Raw genomic sequence first — 20,404 nt, 5'->3', positions numbered from 1 at the left:
TCCGCGATATTGTCATCATGGCCCTCCAAGTCCTCTGGCACGATACCCAGCGCACGCATTAGAACATTCTCCGCTTGTGAAGCCTTCGTCTTGGCTGGCTGTGCCCTCCTAGCACTCCTCGTAGCATGTCGTGGTGTGTACGGCTCCGCATCCGGTCGGAGGGAAGATTGGACCTCCAAAAGGAGCAGTGGTGCAAGCTTCCTCACCAAAGCGTTGCAAAACCACTTGAGTTTGCCAAACGCAGTAACTTCCTGGGGTGTCATACCATTCCTGATCTCCTCCCTCTATTGCATGTCTGAAGTAACGTCGGGAATCAGCTGCCCAGGCTCAAACTCATGAGCGCTCCCACTTGTCGCTGCACCAACACCCCCTCCTCCGAACTAGCCACTTGTCGCTGCACATCCACGCATGCCGGTGGTTCTGTCCCAATCATTGAGGTGTCCCCCACTGGCAACTGGGGCGCCGAGGATGGCTCCTCCCCCAAGGCCCCCTTGTCTCCACTCGCAATCTCCTGGGCCCGCGGATTGGCCTGCCGCACCGACCGACTACCCAGATCCTCTATGCCCAAGCCAACCATGCACGCCTCCAACTCCCGAGTCGAAGCCAATGATTGAGCCGGCACCTCTTCCGCCACACACTGCAGATGTCTCGCATCCGGAGGTGACACCTCTACCGTCTCCTCTGCCCCACCCACAGCAGCTACCAACCCCACCTGCTGAACCGCCTCGGGGAGCCGCGACTGGGTGGCCTGATTCGCGGGCCCCCTGTTGTCATGCGCTACCACCAACCCGCCCACTTGTTGAGCCGATCGGGCCAACGGCAACTCAGGAACAACCACATTCGCGCCGTGCGGGCCTCAAAATTTTTGAAGGGTCGGATGCTTATAAGGGTTCTGTTCGGGTCGTTTTTTACGTCCAAACCCATAAACTGGCGGTTATTTTATGGACCAGGGCCATATAAGGGGTCTGCTAGAGTTACTTTTAGGTTTGTATAGCATGTTTCTATTTTCCTTTGGCTTTGGCCGCCGGCTGGTCTGAATCTTATCTGAACGTTATGGTTTCTTGCTATGCAAATGGAGCCGGGGAGCCGAATGATGGTTCCACAGAAGAAAGCGACTCGCGGAATGGATACACTGCGCACCACGGCACTTGCTGCATAGCTAGCTGGAATCGTCTCCCTCCGTCGGCAAAACCAAAATCTCGCCCACGAGCCTCTGCAGCGCGGCGCACGACGAGCCGCCCTCGCCGACGGCCTCCCTGCACGCGGCGCTCGTCTCCGCGGCCGTCCTCCTCGCCTTCCTCCCCTCCTCCGACGCGCCGCCCATCAGGCTCCGCACCGCTCGCTCCAGCTCGCCCGCCTCCACGAAGAATCCCTTCCTCCGGTCCATCTCCAGCGCGACTGCCGCGCCCACGCCGGCCACGAGCTCGAACGCGTTCAGGTGCTGCTCCCCGTACAGCGGCCACGGGATCATCGGCACGCCCGACCACAGGCTCTCCAGGATGGAGTTCCACCCGCAGTGCGTCACGAATCCACCCACGGCGGCGTGGGACAGGATCTCCCTCTGCGGCGCCCACGCCGGCCACACCAGCCCCCTCCCCGTGGTCGCCTCCAGGAACCCCTCCGGGAGCACCTCGTCCAGGTTCGCGTCCGTCGGGAGCCGCGTGCCGGCAACGGGCGGGCCTCGTAGCACCCACAGAAAGCGGTGGCCGCTGCGCTCCAGGCCGACGGCTACCTCCCTCACCTGTGCCGCGTCGAGGGACCCCATGCTCCCGAAGCAGAGGAAAACCACCGAAGCCGGCGGCTGCGCGTCGAGCCACCGCACGCACTCGTGGGGCTGCTCGTCGTCCGTCGAGCCGAACCAGATCACCGGGCCGATCGCGTGGAGAGCCGGAGCAGGGTGTCCGGGGACGCAGCGGCCGTCCGCGATCGCCGCGAGAATCGAGCCCTCGAGCTCGACGGAGGTGTTCACGATGACGCCCCTGGCTTCCATGAAGCGGCGGCCGTGGTACTCGAACCAGTCGTAGCTCTGGATCTTCGCCTTCACAAGGCATGCCGGCATGTAAGACGGCGGCACCGGCGGCAGCCCGGGCACGTCCACCGTGCTCTCCATCGCCTCAAACCCGGCACCCGTCAGATCCTCGCGGAGCGCCGGCAGGCGCAGCATGAGCGCCAGGAACGCGGCGGGGGAGGAAAAGTACACGTACGCGGGCACGGCGAGCTCGTGGAGAACGTCGAATAGGGCAGTTAAGAAGAGGTCGACGACGACCGCGGCCACCCGGGACGACGGCCCCAGGCCCGCGATGGCCGCCTTGACGTGGGGCGCGTGGAGCTGGACGTACCGGGACGCGAATTCAACAGGGTCCACGCAGCCGGTGGGGTGCTCGACGGCGGGGAGCTGGAGGAAGCGGATGTCGAGGCCGGAAGCTGTCTCCCGGCGCACGTGGCCCTGGACCTCCGACGCCATTGCTTCCGATGGCGCGTGCATGACGAGCACGGTCAGCGTGAAGGCGCCCCGGCCGGTGGCGAGAAGCCCCTTGCCGGCTTCGAGCGCGGACATGAAGTGGCCGGATCCCCAGCTCGGGATGAGCACCACGGTTGGGCGAGACGTCATTGATGGACTTGAGTGGACACAATGGCACCTGGAATCTTGGTCAGCAGTGGCGAGCTCTGCGTTGGACAAGTTGGACGGACCCTCTTGAGGCGATCACGCCAGGCCCCTATTTTATGCGAGAAGAGGTTGTCTTCAAACCATACTACTACTGGCTTTGGTCGCATCCAAATCGCATCAGCGTTGCCACCGAAAGGTACAACCTGCCGAACTATACGTCGCCTTCTTCGGAAAATAACAAATGAGCATACGCAACGCCATATGTAGCAATACTAGGATTCTCCGTTTTCGCCGTCATCGTACGAGTATGAATAAGCTTAGGACTTCCGAATGGAAAAAAATGAAAGATCATGGACGGGCAAGAACCGCTTCAAAACATTTTCCTTTCGAAATTGTTAAAAACCCGATGTTATATTTTTTGAGTTTTGCTTCGGTATTTTTACATAAAATTCTAGCGCAAGCCCATAATTGTCATGTGAAAATAGATTAAATTGCCATGATGTTGTAAGAGATTTATTATGCTCTGAAGCGAAAATTGACAGTGTGAAAATTGGCAAAAAAGTTGCAAAGCTGCGCAGAATAATTGTCATGCGTTCGATCGGGATCTAGCAGCCCTAGGCGTTCGCTGGGATTGCTTAAAAATGCACGTTCACTGGTTAGTGATGTCCTTTTCTTTTCATGCAGAAGGGTTAACGTTCACCACAGTTTTATCCGAGTGTTTAGAGTTTATTCTCATGCACGGAACGTCCCGTTCCCACGGGAGGGCGTCTAGCGAAGTGTCGTTTGACTCCAACAACTAACTTTTACGGGGTGGCTATTCAAGGGTCATTCTTCCCCATCGCTTTTGCGGGCAAATCTTACATGTTTCTACCATTATTCCGAGCCACAAACCACCTCCCCCGCAAATCCTTATCTCCCTCTGGGTGTGGGGGGGTGGATGGATCTTGGAGCCTTTTGTTGATCTCCTTCATTGTTCCCTCGCTTCAATCCTACCTTCTTGAGTTGCATCTTGTGAAGATTGATACAGTGAGTTGAGCATTCAATACTTGACCTTGCTTTGTATTTGTTGCATTGGTTTGAGCTCCCCGCATCGATTTGTGTGATTGAGAGTCCGTGAGTTTATTACGCTTGGTGGTCACCAATTCTTAGGGCCTGTTCGGTATACAGGAATTTCCGAGGAACTTTTGGAGGCTCAGTTTCCGTAGGAATTTTTGCATGTAGTACGTTCGGTTCGAAGGAATCTCGGAGGTGTGTTCCACCAGAAGGTCATGTTAGCCTGTACTTTGCACAGGAAACAAAAACTCCAGTGAAACCTCATGTTCCGGTCGAGGCCCGAGGCTAAGCGCAGAGCTTTGACAGTCTAGCCGTCTAGCCGAATAAAATAATGCTGCTTAGGAGAGTTGTGAAAGGGAGCCATCACCCTTGAACAATAGAAAATTCTAGAGCAGCTAATCAGCACTGAATGTGCCTATCCTCCACAGTAGTACTCAACGGTGTCACATTGAGCTGCTTCAAGGACGCTTTTTCCTGCAAACCGAACGGTCCAGTTTTTCTGATTCCTACATTTGAAGGCTCCACAGGTTTCTTGTTCACACACTGTTCTATTCCCGTGCACTTATTTTTTCCTTTCTTTTTCCTACCTCTACACCGAACAGAGCCTTAGACTGTTTGGTGGTGTTGAGTTGGTGATTTCTTAGAGAAGTTTGTGAAGAGGTATAGGTGGTCTTATGAAGTGGGTTGGAGCTTGCCGTCTCCGGAGTGAAGGAAGAAGCTAACCATAGTGGATGAGACCTTTCCGTTGGGGAGGCTCATACCTTGGGAGTGGTCAAAGGGAGAATAAGGTGAGCCACTTAGTGACGCTCCGGAGCTTTGACTTTGGCACCTCTCCAACAGAGAGTACAGTTGTGACGCCCCCGATTCAATCGTACACTAATCATGCACGCAAACGTGTACGATCAAGATCAGGGACTCACGGGAAGATATCATGACACAACTCTAAAAACATAAATGTCATACAAGCATCATAATACAAGCCAGGGGCCTCGAGGGCTTGAATACAAGTGCTCGATCATAGACGAGTCAGCGGAAGAAACAATATCTGAGTACAGACATAAGTAAACAAGTCTGCCTTAAGAAGGCTAGCACAAACTGGGATACAGATCGAAAGAGGCGCAGGTCTCCTGCCTGGGATCCTCCTAAACTACTCCTGGTCGTTGTCAGCGGGCTGCACGTAGTAGTAGGCACCTCCAGTGTAGTAGTCGTCATCGACGGTGGCGTCTGGCTCCTGGGCTCCAGCATCTGGTTGCGACAACTAGAAAGAAAGGAAAGGGAGGGAAAAGGGGGGAGAAAGCAACCGTGAGTACTCATCCAAAGTACTCGCAAGCAAGGATCTACACTACATATGCATGGGTATATGTGTAAAGGGCCATATCGGTGGACTGAACTGCAGAATGCCAGAATAAGAGGGGGATAGCTAATCCTGTCGAAGACTACGCTTCTGGCAGCCTCCGTCTTGCAGCGTGTAGAAGAGAGTAGATTAAAGTCCTCCAAGTAGCATCTCCAAGTAGCATCTCCAAGTAGCATCTCTAGTAGCATCACATAGCATAATCCTACCCGGCGATCCTCTCCTCGTCGCCCTGTTAGAGAGCGATCACCGGGTTGTCTGTGGAACTTGGAAGGGTGTGTTTTATTAAGTATCCGATTCTAGTTGTCATAAGGTCAAGGTACAACTCCAAGTCGTCCTGTTACCGAAGATCACGGCTATTCGAATAGATTAACTTCCCTGCAGGGGTGCACCACATAACCCAACACGCTCGATCCCATTTGGCCGGACACACTTTCCTGGGTCATGCCCGGCCTCGGAAGATCAACACGTCGCAGCCCCACCTAGGCACAACAGAGAGGTCAGCCCGGCGGTCTAAATCCTATGCGCGCAGGGGTCTGGGCCCATCGCCCATTGCACACCTGCACGTTGCGTGGGCGGCCGGAAGCAGACCTAGCAACCTCCATTACAAAGGAAGTTGCGTTAACGCAGTCCAATCCGGCGCGCGCCGCTCCGTCGCTGACGTCAAGAAGGCTTCGGCTGATACCACGACGTCGAGTGCCCATAACTGTTCCTGCGTAGTTGGTTAGTGCGTATAGGCCAGTTGCCAGACTCGGATCAAATACCAAGATCTCGTTAAGTGTGTTAAGTATCCGCGAATGCCGAACAGGGCCAGGCCCACCTCTCTCCTAGGCGGTCTCAACCTGTCCTGTCGCTCCGCCACAAAGTAACAGTCGGGGGCCGTCGGGAACCCAGGCCCACCTCTACCGGGATGGAGCCACCTGTCCTTTCAGCCCCCACATCGGAATCACTTGCGGGTACTCAACGAGCTGATCCGACTTTAGTCACCATCTATATAGTATGTATGTATGTATAGTATATACCCGTGATCACCTCCCAAGTGATCACGGCCCGATAGATAGCAAGGCAGACTGACAAGAGTGTAGGGCCAATGATGATAAACTAGCATCCTATACTAAGCATTTAGGATTGCGGGTAAGGTATCAATGACTGTAGCAACAATGACAGGCTATGCAACAGAATAGGAGTAACCGAATAGTAACATGCTACACTACTCTAATGCAAGTAGTATAGAGAAGAATAGGCGATATCTGGTGATCAAGGGGGGGGGCTTGCCTGGTTGCTCTGGCAAGAAGGAGGGGTCGTCAACTCCGTAGTCAAACTGGGCAGCAGCAGCGTCGGTCTCGTAGTCTACCGGAGAGAAGAGGGGGAAGAAACAATGAATACCATGCAAACAGATGCATATCGATGCATGACATGATAAGTAACGATGCTAGGTGTGCCCTAACGCGGTATGAGGTTATACCGGTGAAGGGGGGAAACAACCGGGAAAGTATCCCCGGTGTTTCGCGTTTTCGGGCAGAGGAGCCGGAGGGGGGAAAGTTGCGAGTTTGATATGTTAGGAGTGCGTGGCGGACGAACGGGCTGCGTATTCGGGTTCGTCTCGTCGTTCTGAGCAACTTTCATGTAGAAAGTATTTTCATCCGAGTTACGGATTAAAAGATATGATTTTCTAAAGATTTAACCATTTTCTGGAATTTATTTAATTAATTTAAATCAACATTATCCAGAATAGTATGGGATGACGTCAGCATGACATATGTGTGATGCCAGTAGTCAACAGTGCGGTTGACTAGAGTCAAAACTGACTGAGGTCCAGTGGGACCCACCTGTCATTGAGATAGAGGTGAAACAGGATTTGTTTTAAACTAATTTAGAATTAACTAAGTGTGGGCCCCATTAGTCAGTGACTAATTAGCCCAGATTAATTAGATTAACTAATTTAATTAGCTTAAAGATGGGGGGGCCACTGGTCAGCTGTTGGGACCAGCCCAGTCAGCAAGTTGACTTAGTCAACAGGTCAACTGGGCCCCGGGGACCCACTGGCAGTGACCCAGGGGTGGACCCCATGCATGCCACGTCAGCTGGCCGGCGTTTAGACGCCGGCGAGTTCGTTTTCGCGGCGGCGCGGCGTGGGCGAGTGTCGGGTTTCGCCTGTAGGCCACCAAAACGGGCGGGACCGGTCGCATTCGAACGGCAAGACGACGGCGGAGCGAACGGTGGTGGTTGCGGAGGCCGAGGTGGCCAGAGTCGAGCGCGGCGAGCTCATCGGCGAACGACCGGAGTCGGACGCGAGAGGAAACGGCGACGCGGCACGCTAGCGAGTGAACTGAGAGGCCGGGCGAGACATGTGTCAGGTGGCGAATGCAACGGGCGCTGTCCCGTGACCATTTGGTCACCGGAGGCACGCCGGCGACGAGCGCAGGCGGCAACGCGTTCGGGCGCTCAACGCGCAAGGGCATAGGGGCCATATGGAAGCGTGTGCGCGGGTGTGTTCGGTCCCTGGACGCGCCAGGAACACGATGCCGTGCTCAGGCGAGCACGACGGAGAGCATGGCCTCGGCGGTGAGGCGATCCGTGGCAACGGGCTCTCGGCAACGGCGACGAGGTAGCTACGGGGCGTGAGGGGCTTAACGAGGAGGAGTAGGAGGCGGGGGAGCTCACCGTGCGGCACGCAAGATGGCCCGTGGTAGCTTAGTAGCAGCAGAGGGATGTCGCCGGAGTTGGGGAAGAACAGCGGTGACCGGAGATGTGGAAGAAGGGGGGCGTTGCAGCAGCGCCTCCGAGCTCCAGCTGTGGCCACCGGTCGACGGCGGAGATGACGGACACGCAGGCGCGGCGAGGCGATGACTGTGGCCGCGCGATTCACGACGGCGGGTCCATGGCAGCGTTCGGTCGTGGTGGGGAACGAGGGGGAGAGCGAGGTGGATCTGAGGGGAGGGGGAGTGGCGCGGGAACCGAGGGCGAGCAGGGGGCGAGTGGGAGGAGAGACCGAGGGGGCGCGGCGTCGGCGTCCTTATCCACCTCGACGCCGGCGAGCGGGTCTGGTGGCGACCGCGCCCTGTAGCGGCGCGCGACCGAGGAACAGGAAGGGGGTGTGGTGCGGGGAGCTGGGCCGGCTGGGCCAACCAGGCTGGTTTAGCTGGGCCAGTTGGCCCAGGGGGGTTGGGGGGTTTCCTTTCTCTTTCTTTTTTTTCTTTATTTTTCTTTTCTGTTTTATTTCATTTTAAAGTATTTAGTCATTTCTAAAAATGTGTTTACTTCACCATAATTATCTATGCAATATTTGGCACTGCCCGAACATTTTTGTTTTGATGTTTGAAAACTTTTGTTGTTTGTCATATTTTAAATTTTGATTTTTGGACCGGTTTTGAACTAATGAAAGATTAGCAACAGTAACGAAGGTGACGTGGCATCAATACAGAGTTTTACTATAGCATAATTATCCGGGCGTTACAAATCTCCTCCACTACAAGAAATCTCGTCCCGAGATTTTAAGAGGTAGAAGGAAACAGTGTGGGGTATTCTTCGCGCAGACGATCCTCGCGTTCCCAAGTGGCTTCATCTACAGAATGGTGCGACCACTGAACTTTGAGGAATTTGATCGCCTTCTGACGAGTGCGGCGTTCAGCTTGGTCAAGAATGCGGACCGGATGCTCTTTATAGGAGAGGTCCTGTTGTAATTCGAGCACTTCATGATCCACTCCTCGGATTGGGTCCTTGAAGCATCGGCGGAGCTGTGACACGTCGAACACATCGTGAACTTGAGAAAGGTTCGACGGAAGCTCCAGTTGATATGCCACTTTTCCACGCCTTTCCAGAATAGTGAATGGGCCAATATAGCGAGGAGCTAGCTTTCCCTTGATCCCGAAGCGGTGAGCACCCTTCATTGGTGTAACGCGAAGATAGGCCTTTTCGCCAGGCTGATAGACCATGTCCTTATGTTTACGGTCATACTGACTCTTCTGACGTGACTGAGCAGTCTTGAGATGCTTGCGAATAATGCGGACTTGTTCTTCGGCATGTTGGATAATATCCAGACCGAAGAGTGGACGTTCCCCAGTTTCTGACTAGTTCAGAGGGGTTCGGCACTTTCGTCCATATAACACTTCGAAGGGGGCCATCTTCAGACTAGCTTGATAGCTATTGTTATAAGAGAACTCAGCATACGGGAGAGATTCCTCCCATTTATTGCCGAAGGAAATAACACAAGCTCGAAGCATGTCTTCGAGAACTTGGTTGACACGTTCAACTTGCCCTTGTGACTGCGGATGAAACGCAGTACTGAAAGATAAGTGAGTCCCCATAGCTTCTTGGAAACTTGCCCAGAATCTTGAAGTGAATAAGCTGCCACGGTCTGAACTGATCACTAATGGAATACCGTGAAGCGAGACAATTCTGGACATGTAGAGGTTTGCCAGCTGACTAGCAGTGATTGTTTCCTTGACAGCCAGAAAATGTGCAACTTTAGAAAGCCGGTCAATGACGACAAGAATAGCATCATTACCTTTTTGCGATTTGGGAAATCCAGTGACGAAGTCCATTTCAACATGGTCCCATTTCCATTCAGGAATAGAGATAGGTTGCAGAGTTCCAGCAGGCCTTTGATGTTCTGCTTTGATACGACGGCAAACGTCACACTCAGCAACATAGCGAGCAATGTCTTGCTTCATGTTAGACCACCAGAATCTTTGACGAATGTCCTGGTACATCTTTGTACTACCAGGATGGATACATAGAGGCGTATCATGAGCTTCTTTCATAACCTTCTGAGTCATATTCAGGTTTTCCTCCTTACACGGCACCACTAGGCGGCCTTTGAAGTACAAGGGGCCATCATCAGCAATAGTGAAGAAAGAGGGCTTTCCTTCTTTGAGGTCGCGCTTAATCTTGTGGGCTTCAGAGTCATATCCCTGTATGGTCTTGATGGAGCTCACGAGATCGGGTTCAACAGCCAGGGTATAGAGGGAACCCTGGGAAACAACACGGAGATTCATCTTGCGAAACTCCTCAGGAGGGGGAGCGAGTGCACCCGGAGGAACAATATGGAGGTTCAGCTTTCTGAATTCTTCAACAAGTGAGGGCTAAACTTTGTGAATCTGGAGGTGGTTGCAGTAAGACTTGCGCTCAAGGCATCAGCCATTACATTAGCCTTGCCTGGTGTATAGGAAATACCCAAGTCAAAGTCTGCAACAATCTCCATCCACCTCTGCTGACGGAGGTTCAGGTCTGGCTGAGTAAACAGATACTTCAGACTTTGGTGGTCGGTGAAGATCTCGCAACGATTACCGAGAAGGTAATGTCGCCACTATTTCAGTGCATGGATAACAGCAGCGAGCTTGAGGTCGTGAACTGGGTAGTTCTCTTCATGAGGACGCAATTGACGAGAGGCATAGGCAATCACTTTGCGCTCCTGCATTAGGACACAGCCTAATCCTTGACGAGAAGCGTCGCAGTAAATGACGAAGTCCTTCTTAGTATCAGGTGGAGCTAGTACTGGGGCAGAAGTCAACTTGTCTTTGAGTGCCTAGAAGCTTTCCTGACATTTGTCTGTCCATTGGAACTTGATGCCCTTATGCAACAGGTTAGTCAGAGGCCTGGCGATCTTGGAGAAGTTCTCGACGAATCGACGGCAATAGCTGGCGAGACCGAGAAAACTTCTGACTTGCTTAACGTTCTTCGGAGGAGTCTAATCAAGAATAGCATGGACTCGTTCAGGGTTGACGGCAATACCATCCTTAGAGATGACATGCCCGAGATAGGTTACTTCGGGTAGCCAGAATTCACACTTGGAGAACTTAGCATATAGCTGATGCTCTCGTAGCTTTTCCAGCACAAGACGAAGATGTTCAGCATGCTCTTCTTCATTCTTGGAAAATACCAGGATATCATCCAGATAAACCACGACGAACTTGTCGAGGTAATCCATGAATATATAGTTTATAAGTCCAGAGAAGGTGGCTGGAGCATTGGTTAAGCCGAAATACATGACGGTGTACTCATATGAACCATAACGAGTCACGAAGGCAGTCTTTGGGATATCCTCTTCACGAACACGGATCTGGTGGTAACCCAACCTCAAGTCGAGTTTAGAGAACACTGAAGAACCAACCAGTTGATCATATAGATCATTGATCCGAGGAAGAGGGTATTTGTTCTGAATGGTAGCTTGGTTTATAGGTTGGTAGTCTTGGACTAATCGGTTTGTCCTATCTTTCTTCTTGACAAAGAGAGAAGGTGCTCCCCAAGGAGAGCAACTAGGGCGAATGAAACCACTTCGAAGAGATTTGTCGATTTCCTCCTTAAGCTCAACGAGTTCATGCGGCGGCATCTTGTAAGGTCGTTTGGCTATAGGAGTGGTGCCTGGTTTCAAGTCGATGACGAATTCGACAGCTCTAGCAGGGGGAATCCCAGGAAGTTCTTCAGGAAAGACGTCGAGGAAGTCACGAACGACGAGAATGTTTTCAATGCCCTCGAGTGGTGCGGCATTCAATGCATTCAATGCATAGAGACTTGCCTCGGCATTCTGAACCAGACGAGCATTGTAGCTTATTATTTCATCAAAAGGGTGTAGCAGATGGACGGTCTTGGTGGCGCAAACGATAGAAGCAGTATGCGCTTTTAACCAATTCATTCCCAGAATGAGATCAATGCTACAGGACTTCAGTACGATGGGAGAGACAAGGAATTCTAGTCCTTCGATTTCAACGGGGACGTCGTTGCAAATCATGGAGGTCCGACATTGGCCCGCAGGGGTGTGCACTAATAGCGAAGCGTTCATGTCCTCACATTTAATGTCGTGCAAGCATGCAAAATCTTCTGACATGAATGAATGCGATGCACCTGTATCAAATAAAACGGATGCTGGTACTGAATTTACGAGAAGAGTACCCATCACGGTAGCAGGCTGGTCTTGAGCTTTGTTCAGATCAACGTGGTTGGCATGAACATGACCATAGGACTTGGCATTGTTGTTGCGGGCCTGGTTGTTTCCACGGCCAGCTGCTGGAAGGGCCAGTTGATTCTGGTTCTGATTCTGATAGCAGTTCCTGGCAAGGTGACCTGGTTGACCACACTTGTAGCACAAACCATTATTGGGAGTGGGAACAGGTGCTCCGGGTGGTGGAGCTGGAAGCCTTGGCTGCCTAGACGGTGGAGGAGGCAGACGAGGTGCAGCATAGGTCTGCCTTGGGGCAGGTGCATTTGGACGGTACATGCTGTTCGGGATCCATATCTTACGCTTCTGCGAGGGCGGGCCCGAAGATGAGCCCGTGTCATGGTTGCGCCTGTGAGAGCTCTGGTGTTCCTGCAGACCAGTCTCGACATTGATAGCCTTGTTCACCAAGGTGGCGAAATCGGCAAAGTCATGCACCAGAAGTGTGAGCTTGATGTCAGCTTGAAGGCCGTCACGGAACTTCTCCTGTCTACGTGCATCAGTTGCAATGTCTTCTTCAGCATAGCGGGACAAGTCCAGAAACTCCCGCTGATAAGCTTCCACGGTTTTGTTGCCCTGGGTGAGGTTGCGGAACTCACGCTTCTTCCTGTCCATGATCCCCTGAGGAATGAAGCGGGCACGGAAGGCAGCTTGAAAGTCTCGCCAGGTGATGATTGTCCCAACGGGCAGAGTACGCCTATGGCTGTCCCACCATTGAGCTGCGGGTCCCTTCAGAAAGAAGGAAGCGAAGGTGACATAGCGGGCAGGGGCTACTTTAGCAGACTCCATCTCATAGGTGATGTCACGGAGCCAGTCATCAGCATCCAGCGGCTGAGTTGAGATGCGGTACACGGTTGGGTTGAGGTGCATGAAATCCTGCAGAGTCACTTGGGCTGGCTGCTTGTTCATATTGGGGTGAGGGAACTGAGCCATCACATTCTCCATGAACTGGCGATTCATCTCGAGCTGTTGGACCATACCAGCCATGTACTCAGGAGGTGGTGGGGCGTTGTCGCCACGACCACGACCAGCTGGTCTAACCATCCTGCTAATATATAACAGGGGTAGTTCAGCATTGAGAAATTTGCATAGACAAGAATCATTTATGATGAAACATGCATAATGAAAGGGGCACGACAGATACCACATAGTAGTCAACACAACTTACAAAAGGGGTCAGACATAGAGTTCAGTACATAGAGTTCAGTACATAGACTAAGTCATCAAGGGCGGAACGCAGGCTCGCGAATGCATCTCATACTAATAAGCAAGACTACATCAGTCCCAGGAGGTACTGTGGAGGTAGTCGTAGCCCGACAACTGGTAGTGAGGCAACGGATAGTCCACGTCAGCGGCCTGGGGGCCGCGGATACTCTGGTGTAGAACCCGACGCTCAGGTGGCAGAAGAGGACCAAGTGCGGGAGAGTAGCCTCCCACCTCTGGCCAACTGACACCGTCAGGCATCACGGTCCTCGCTGGGTAGATCGCAGAACGCGGTAGCTGTCTAGATAGAACAAAGGGGTGCAACAGCGTCAGAGCCCTGTAAAGGTGCTGACGAGTGGTGTACAACTCGTGGCGAAGAGCTCGGTTAGCTCGGTCCAACCCATCAGCATGCAGAACCAGGCTCTGATGGTGGAAGGGCTCTCGAGTGACGGTGGAGTAGGCAGCAGTGTAGTATCCCTCCGCACCAACATCGGATGCGATAGCAATGTGCCTGAAAGGGGAAGTGTCCAACGCCTAATACTCTCCACGAAGACGTGTCAGAGCAGCATAGGCAGCATCGTGAACTGCCATCTCGATGGTCACTCCAACACCATGAGCGGTGTGCAACACAGTAGTGGAGTCATACTCCCGAGAGTAGAGGTGGACGATGGCACGGTACTGCTCCTAGTTAAAGTCCTGGTACTCCTCATAGACGGTGTACTCAGGGTGCCAGCGATAACCCAGATAGGTCATCATCTCAGCTAGCACAGCAGGTGATCCTGAGGCACCAATGGCCGCCGTGTGGCACACGACCTGCCTCGTGGCTTCCATCTGAAAACAAAGATGTTTCAATGGAGTCAAATGAAAATGTGGGTGCTATTCAAAATACTATCCTACAGAATAACTATGGCTTATCCAACTTTGGGGTGAACGTGGTAACGGGATCCTAATGTTAGAGTTAGTAAATTCGTTTAACCCGAGTAGGAGAGAGTTCAGAGCCCCGGAGTAAAGGTCGAGAAGTAAAAGATCCTAATACCACCCAATGGCAACGTGGGCCCGTAAGGCTCACAGCCAAGTTAGTAAAAGTTTTGTATTGACTAGACTCGACTTCGACCAAGGAGTGTGGAAGGGGGATTCCTACAGGCAGTCGGCTCTGATACCAACTTGTGACGCCCCCGATTCAATCATACACTAATCATGCACGCAAACGTGTATGATCAAGATCAGGGACTCACGAGAAGATATCACAACACAACTCTAAAAACATAAATAAGTCATACAAGCATCATAATACAAGCCAGGGGCCTCGAGGGCTCGAATACAAGTGCTCGATCATAGACGAGTCAGCGGAAGCAACAATATCTGAGTACAGACATAAGTAAACAAGTCTACCTTAAGAAGGTTAGCACAAACTGGGATACAGATCGAAAGAGGCACAGGCCTCCTGCCTGGGATCCTCCTAAACTACTCCTGGTCGTCGTCAGCGGGCTGCACGTAGTAGTAGGCACCTCCAGTGTAGTAGTCGTCATCGACGGTGGCGTCTGGCTCCTGGGCTCCAGCATCTGGTTGCGACAACCAGAAAGAAAGGAAAGGGGGAAAAAGGGGGGAGAAAGCAACCGTGAGTACTCATCCAAAGTACTCGCAAGCAAGGATCTACACTACATATGCATGGGTATATGTGTAAAGGGCCATATCGGTGGACTGAACTGCAGAATGCTAGAATAAGAGGGGGATAGCTAATCCTGTCGAAGACTGCGCTTCTGGCAGCCTCCGTCTTGCAGCGTGTAGAAGAGAGTAGATTAAAGTCCTCCAAGTAGCATCTCCAAGTAGCATCTCCAGTAGCATCGCATAGCATAATCCTACCCGGCGATCCTCTCCTCGTCGCCCTGTTAGAGAGCGATCACCGGGTTGTCTGTGGAACTTGGAAGGGTGTGTTTTATTAAGTATCCGGTTCTAGTTGTCATAAGGTCAAGGTACAACTCCAAGTCGTCCTGTTACCGAAGATCACGGCTATTCGAATAGATTAACTTCCCTGCAGGGGTGCACCACATAACCCAACACGCTCGATCCCATTTGGTCGGACACACTTTCCTGGGTCATGCCCGGCCTCGAAAGATCAACACGTCGCATCCCCACCTAGGCACAACAGAGAGGTCAGCCCGTCGGTCTAAATCCTATGCGCGCAGGGGTCTGGGCCCATCGCCCATTGCACACCTGCACGTTGTGTGGGCGGCCGGAAGCAGACCTAGCAACCTCCATTACAAAGGAAGTTGCGTTAACGCAGTCCAATCCGGCGTGCGCCGCTCCGTCACTGACGTCAAGAAGGCTTCGGCTGATACCACGACGTCGAGTGCCCATAATTGTTCCCGCGTAGTTGGTTAATGCGTATAGGCCAGTAGCCAGACTCAGATCAAATACCAAGATCTTGTTAAGTGTGTTAAGTATCCGCGAACGCCGAACAGGGCCAGGCCCACCTCTCTCCTAGGCGGTCTCAACCTGCCCTGTCGCTCCGCCACAAAGTAACAGTCGGGGGCCGTCGGGAACCCAGACCCACCTCTACCGGGATGGAGCCACCTGTCCTTTCAGCCCCACATCGGAATCACTTGCGGGTACTCAACGAGCTGATCCGACTTTAGTCACCATCTGTATAGTATGTATGTATGTATAGTATATACCCGTGATCACCTCCCAAGTGATCACGGCCCGATAGATAGCAAGGCATACTGAAAAGAGTGTAGGGCCAATGATGATAAACTAGCATCCTATACTAAGCATTTAGGATTGTGGGTAAGGTATCAATGACTGTAGCAACAATGACAGGCTATGCAACAGAATAGGAGTAACCGAATAGTAACATGCTACACTACTCTAATGCAAGCAGTATAGAGAAGAATAGGCGATATCTGGTGATCAAGGGGGGGCTTGCCTGGTTGCTCTGGCAAGAAGGAGGGGTCGTCAACTCCGTAGTCGAACTGGGCAGCAGCAGCGTCGGTCTCGTGGTCTACCGGAGAGAAGAGGGGGAAGAAACAATGAATACCATGCAAACAGATGCATATCGATGCATGACATGACAAGTAACGATGCTAGGTGTGCCCTAACGCGGTATGAGGTTATACCGGTGAAGGGGGGAAACAACCGGGAAAGTATCCCCGGTGTTTCGCGTTTTTGGGCAGAGGAGCCGGAGGGGGGAAAGTTGCGAGTTTGATATGTTAGGAGTGTGTGGCGGACAAACGGGCTGCGTATTCGGGTTCGTCTCGTCGTTCTGAGCAACTTTCATGTAGAAAGTATTTTTCATCCGAGTTACGGATTAAAAGATATGATTTTCTAAAGATTTAATCATTTTCTGGAATTTATTTAATTAATTTAAATCAACATTATCCAGAATAGTATGGGATGACGTCAGCATGACGTATGTGTGATGCCAGCAGTCAACAGTGTGGTTGACTAGAGTCAAAACTGACTGTAGGTCCAGTGGGACCCACCTGTCATTGAGACAGAGGTGAAACAGGATTTGTTTTAAACTAATTTAGAATTAACTAAGTGTGGGCCCCATTAGTCAGTGACTAATTATCCCAGATTAATTAGATTAACTAATTTAATTAGCTTAAAGACGGGGGGGGCACTGGTCAGCTGCTGGGACCAGCCCAGTCAGCAAGTTGACTTAGTCAACAGGTCAACTGGGCCCCGGGGACCCACTGGCAGTGACCCAGGGGTGGACCCCATGCATGCCACGTCAGCTGGCCGGCGTTTAGACGCCGGCGAGTTTGTATTCACGGCGGCGCGGCGTGGGCGAGTGTCGGGTTTCGCCTGTAGGCCACCAAAACGGGCGGGACCGGTCGCATTCGAACGGCAAGACGACGGCGGAGCGAACGGTGGTGGTTGCGGAGGCCGAGGTGGCCAGAGTCGAGCGCGGCGAGCTCATCGGTGGACGACCGGAGTCAGACGCGAGAGGAAACGGTGACGCGGCACGCTAGCGAGTGAACTGAGAGGCCGGGCGAGACATGCGTCAGGTGGCGAATGCAACGGGCGCTGTCCCGTGACCATTTGGTCACCGGAGGCACGCCGGCGACGAGCGCAGGCAGCAACGCGTTCGGGCACTCAACGCGCAAGGGCATAGCGGCCATATGGAAGCGCATGCGCGGGTGCGTTCGGTCCCTGGACGCGCCAGGAACACGATGCCGTGCTCAGGCGAGCACGACGGAGAGCATGGCCTCAGCGGTGAGGCGATCCGCGGCAACGGGCTCTCGGCAACGGCGACGAGGTAGCTACGGGGCGTGAGGGGCTTAACGAGGAGGAGTAGGAGGCGGGGGAGCTCACCGTGCTGCACGCAAGATGGCCCGTGGTAGCTTAGTAGCAGCAGAGGGATGTCGCCGGAGTTGGGGAAGAACAGCGGCGACCGGAGATGTGGAAGAAGGGGGGCGTTGCAGCAGCGCCTCCGAGCTCCAGCTGTGGCCACCGGTCGACGACGGAGATGACGGACACGCAGGCGCGGCGAGGCGATGATTGTGGCCACGCGATTCACGACGGCGGGTCCATGGCAGCGTTCGGTCGTGGTGGGGAATGAGGGGGAGAGCGAGGTGGATCTGAGGGGAGGGGGAGTGGCACAGGAACCGAGGGCGAGCAGGGGGCGAGTGGGAGGAGAGACCGAGGGGGCGCGGCGTCGGCGTCCTTATCCACCTCGACGCTGGCGAGCGGGTCTGGTGGCGACCGCGCCCTATAGCGGCGCGCGACCGAGGAACAGGAAGGGGGTACGGTGCGGGGAGCTGGGCCGACTGGGCCGACCAGGCTGGTTTAGCTGGGCCAGTTGGCCCAGGGGGGTTGGGGGGTTTCCTTTCTCTTTCTTTTTTTTTCTTTATTTTTCTTTTCTGTTTTATTTCATTTTAAAGTATTTAGTCATTTCTAAAAATGTGTTTACTTCACCATAATTATCTATGCAATATTTGGCACTGCCCGAACATTTTTGTTTTGATGTTTGAAAACTTTTGTTGTTTGTCATATTTTGAATTTTGATTTTTGGACCGGTTTTGAACTAATGAAAGATTAGCAACAGTAACGAAGGTGACGTGGCATCAATACAGAGTTTTACTATAGGTGGTCTTATGAAGTGGGTTGGAGCTTGCCGTCTCCGGAGTGAAGGAAGAAGCTAACCATAGTGGATGAGACCTTTCCGTTGGGGAGGCTCATACCTTGGGAGTGGTCAAAGGGAGAATAAGGTGAGCCACTTGGTGACGCTCCGGAGCTTTGACTTCGGCACCTCTCCAACAGAGAGTACAGTATCAGTGGATACTTGAACTTCGGGAAAACATCAGTTGTCCCTTGCTCCCTTTACTTTATGCAATTCATACTTGCTCGCATTGATGTATCTTATGCTAGTTTGAATTGCTTAGTTGTATTGTTCCATTCCACATCTTGTGATATAGTTTGTGCTTACTCATTTACTTTAAGTGCCTATCTCATTGAGCATAGAGTATTGATGCACTTAGTTGAGTCGGGCATATTAGGATTTTGTGCTTGAAAAATATTTGTTTAGTTTAATTCCACATTAGAATAAAGTCAATCTTGTTTTAAAACGCCTATTCATTCCTCCCTTTAGGCGACATCTATGTCCTTTCAAAATCATTATTATTTATTATTGTTGACGTTATCCTTGAGATGAGTAAGTAAGAAGCAAAGGATTTGCTGAACTTCGGTCTTCCTTTATGTCCGACTGAAGTGATTTATCATGAAAATCTTCTTATCATGGCTAATTACTTGTTAATGACTAAGAGATAGTTACTTGTTGAACATCATGGGTAGCTTTTGTCATTTGTCAAGGACCCATGTCTCCGTCATGGAAGTTCCACCAAGCGGGTTTCGATGGAGTCTCTTCGTCCTTGTCATCCGGGATGTCGTCAAGCAGCCTTCGTTGACGACACTCCGCTTGGATTACTCATGTGTTGCTAAGCAGACCTCGGCCAAGGGAGCATCCATCATCATCACCGGGGTGCCGCCGAAGAGTCTTTGTCCTAATCATCAAGGTGTCGGCAAGCGGATCCCAACCCAGAGAGTCCCCGTCGTCCTCGATGGGATATTTTTTGTTTCTTTTTTGTATTTTCCTATTCATTTTCTTATTTACTTTTATTTTGGGAAAATATGTAACCATATTTTTAAAAGTACATGGTCATTGGATCATATATTCTATAGCACATCAATAACTACTTCAAATGCATGATTTTTTAAATACATGAATATTTTTCTGTATGTGGCCGACAATTTCTAAATGCATGTGAACATTTCTTTTATATATGTGACACACGAACATTTTTCCTTTTTGGTTACTTTTTTTTTTGCTTTGTCTTCCATTTCGCTTTTTTCGGAAATATCTGCCATTCTTTTTCAAAATTTTATGAACATATATGTCACATGTATAGCAACTATCCTCGTATATATTACACAGTTTTTATATACATATATATATTAAAAAATTCTTTCTAGATACGTATGTGAACATTTTAAGTTTTATATATACTCTGTTGTTAAATTGATTTTAGTAAAAACTTATTAAAATATAAAAACATATCAGTATTTTTGTTATAAAATGCTTCCTTTTTTGTAACATGATTTTTTTGATTTCCCTATTTGAAAATTAAATTACTAATTATTAGAGAAACTTTGAGGAATATAAAAAAAGGAAAACTTACATTTTAAATTTTTAATGGGTGGCACCAGTTGCCGGTCCCAGTACTTCAGGTGGCATGGCAAATAGCATCTCCTCCCAGGTTTCTACCTCCCGAGACCAGTGCCAGCCACAAATGTTGTGTATCGCCCATTGCGAGCATTGAGGCTGTGATCACCCATTAGAACCAAAGCGAAGTGAGCTTGAGGACTAGTTTTACGAACCTTCTGGGGATTTCTTAAGAAAAATGGAACCTACTAGAACCCCTAAAAAAGAACCTTCTAGAAGCTTCCTGAATTGTTTTGGGAACCTTCTAGACGGTTCCTTAAGCAAGTTTTCCCTTTCCTGTTTTTTGTTGTTTTCTTTTCTTTTTCCAGATTTTCCCTCTTCCTTTTTTTAGTATGTTTCTTTTTTTCAAAAATTTCAAAAATAATAATCCAAATTTTGAAATTTCTTCAGGCATTGTCAAAATATTTGTGTTTCAAAAATGTAAAAAAACACATTTTAAATTTGTTCAGAATTCCATATAATGTTCCCATTTTCAAAAAAAAATCTCATATACACAAAATTCACATTCTCAATATTTGTTAAGAGTTTCAA

General features: G+C 51.1%; 1 protein-coding gene across 1 annotated transcript; it reads right to left on the bottom strand.

The window, feature by feature from the left end:
* Window positions 1-1,054: 1,054 nt before the first annotated feature.
* LOC119363312 (anthocyanidin 3-O-glucosyltransferase 2-like) lies at window positions 1,055-2,611 on the bottom strand. The gene has a single exon (XM_037628639.1). The coding sequence runs from the start codon at window positions 2,609-2,611 to the stop codon at window positions 1,160-1,162; it is 1,452 nt and encodes a 483-aa protein (XP_037484536.1). The 3' UTR covers window positions 1,055-1,159.
* Window positions 2,612-20,404: the final 17,793 nt, after the last annotated feature.

Source organism: Triticum dicoccoides, chromosome 2B, assembly GCF_002162155.2.
Source record: "Triticum dicoccoides isolate Atlit2015 ecotype Zavitan chromosome 2B, WEW_v2.0, whole genome shotgun sequence".
Lineage (NCBI taxonomy): Eukaryota > Viridiplantae > Streptophyta > Magnoliopsida > Poales > Poaceae > Triticum > Triticum dicoccoides.
The sequence above is the reverse complement of the archived record's forward strand: the minus strand, read 5'-3'. Positions and strand labels throughout refer to the sequence as shown.

Bases quoted from the DNA above. Each gene is read 5' to 3' on its own strand.
- LOC119363312 (XM_037628639.1), bottom strand. From the start codon at position 2,611: ATGACGTCTCGCCCAACCGTGGTGCTCATCCCGAGCTGGGGATCCGGC.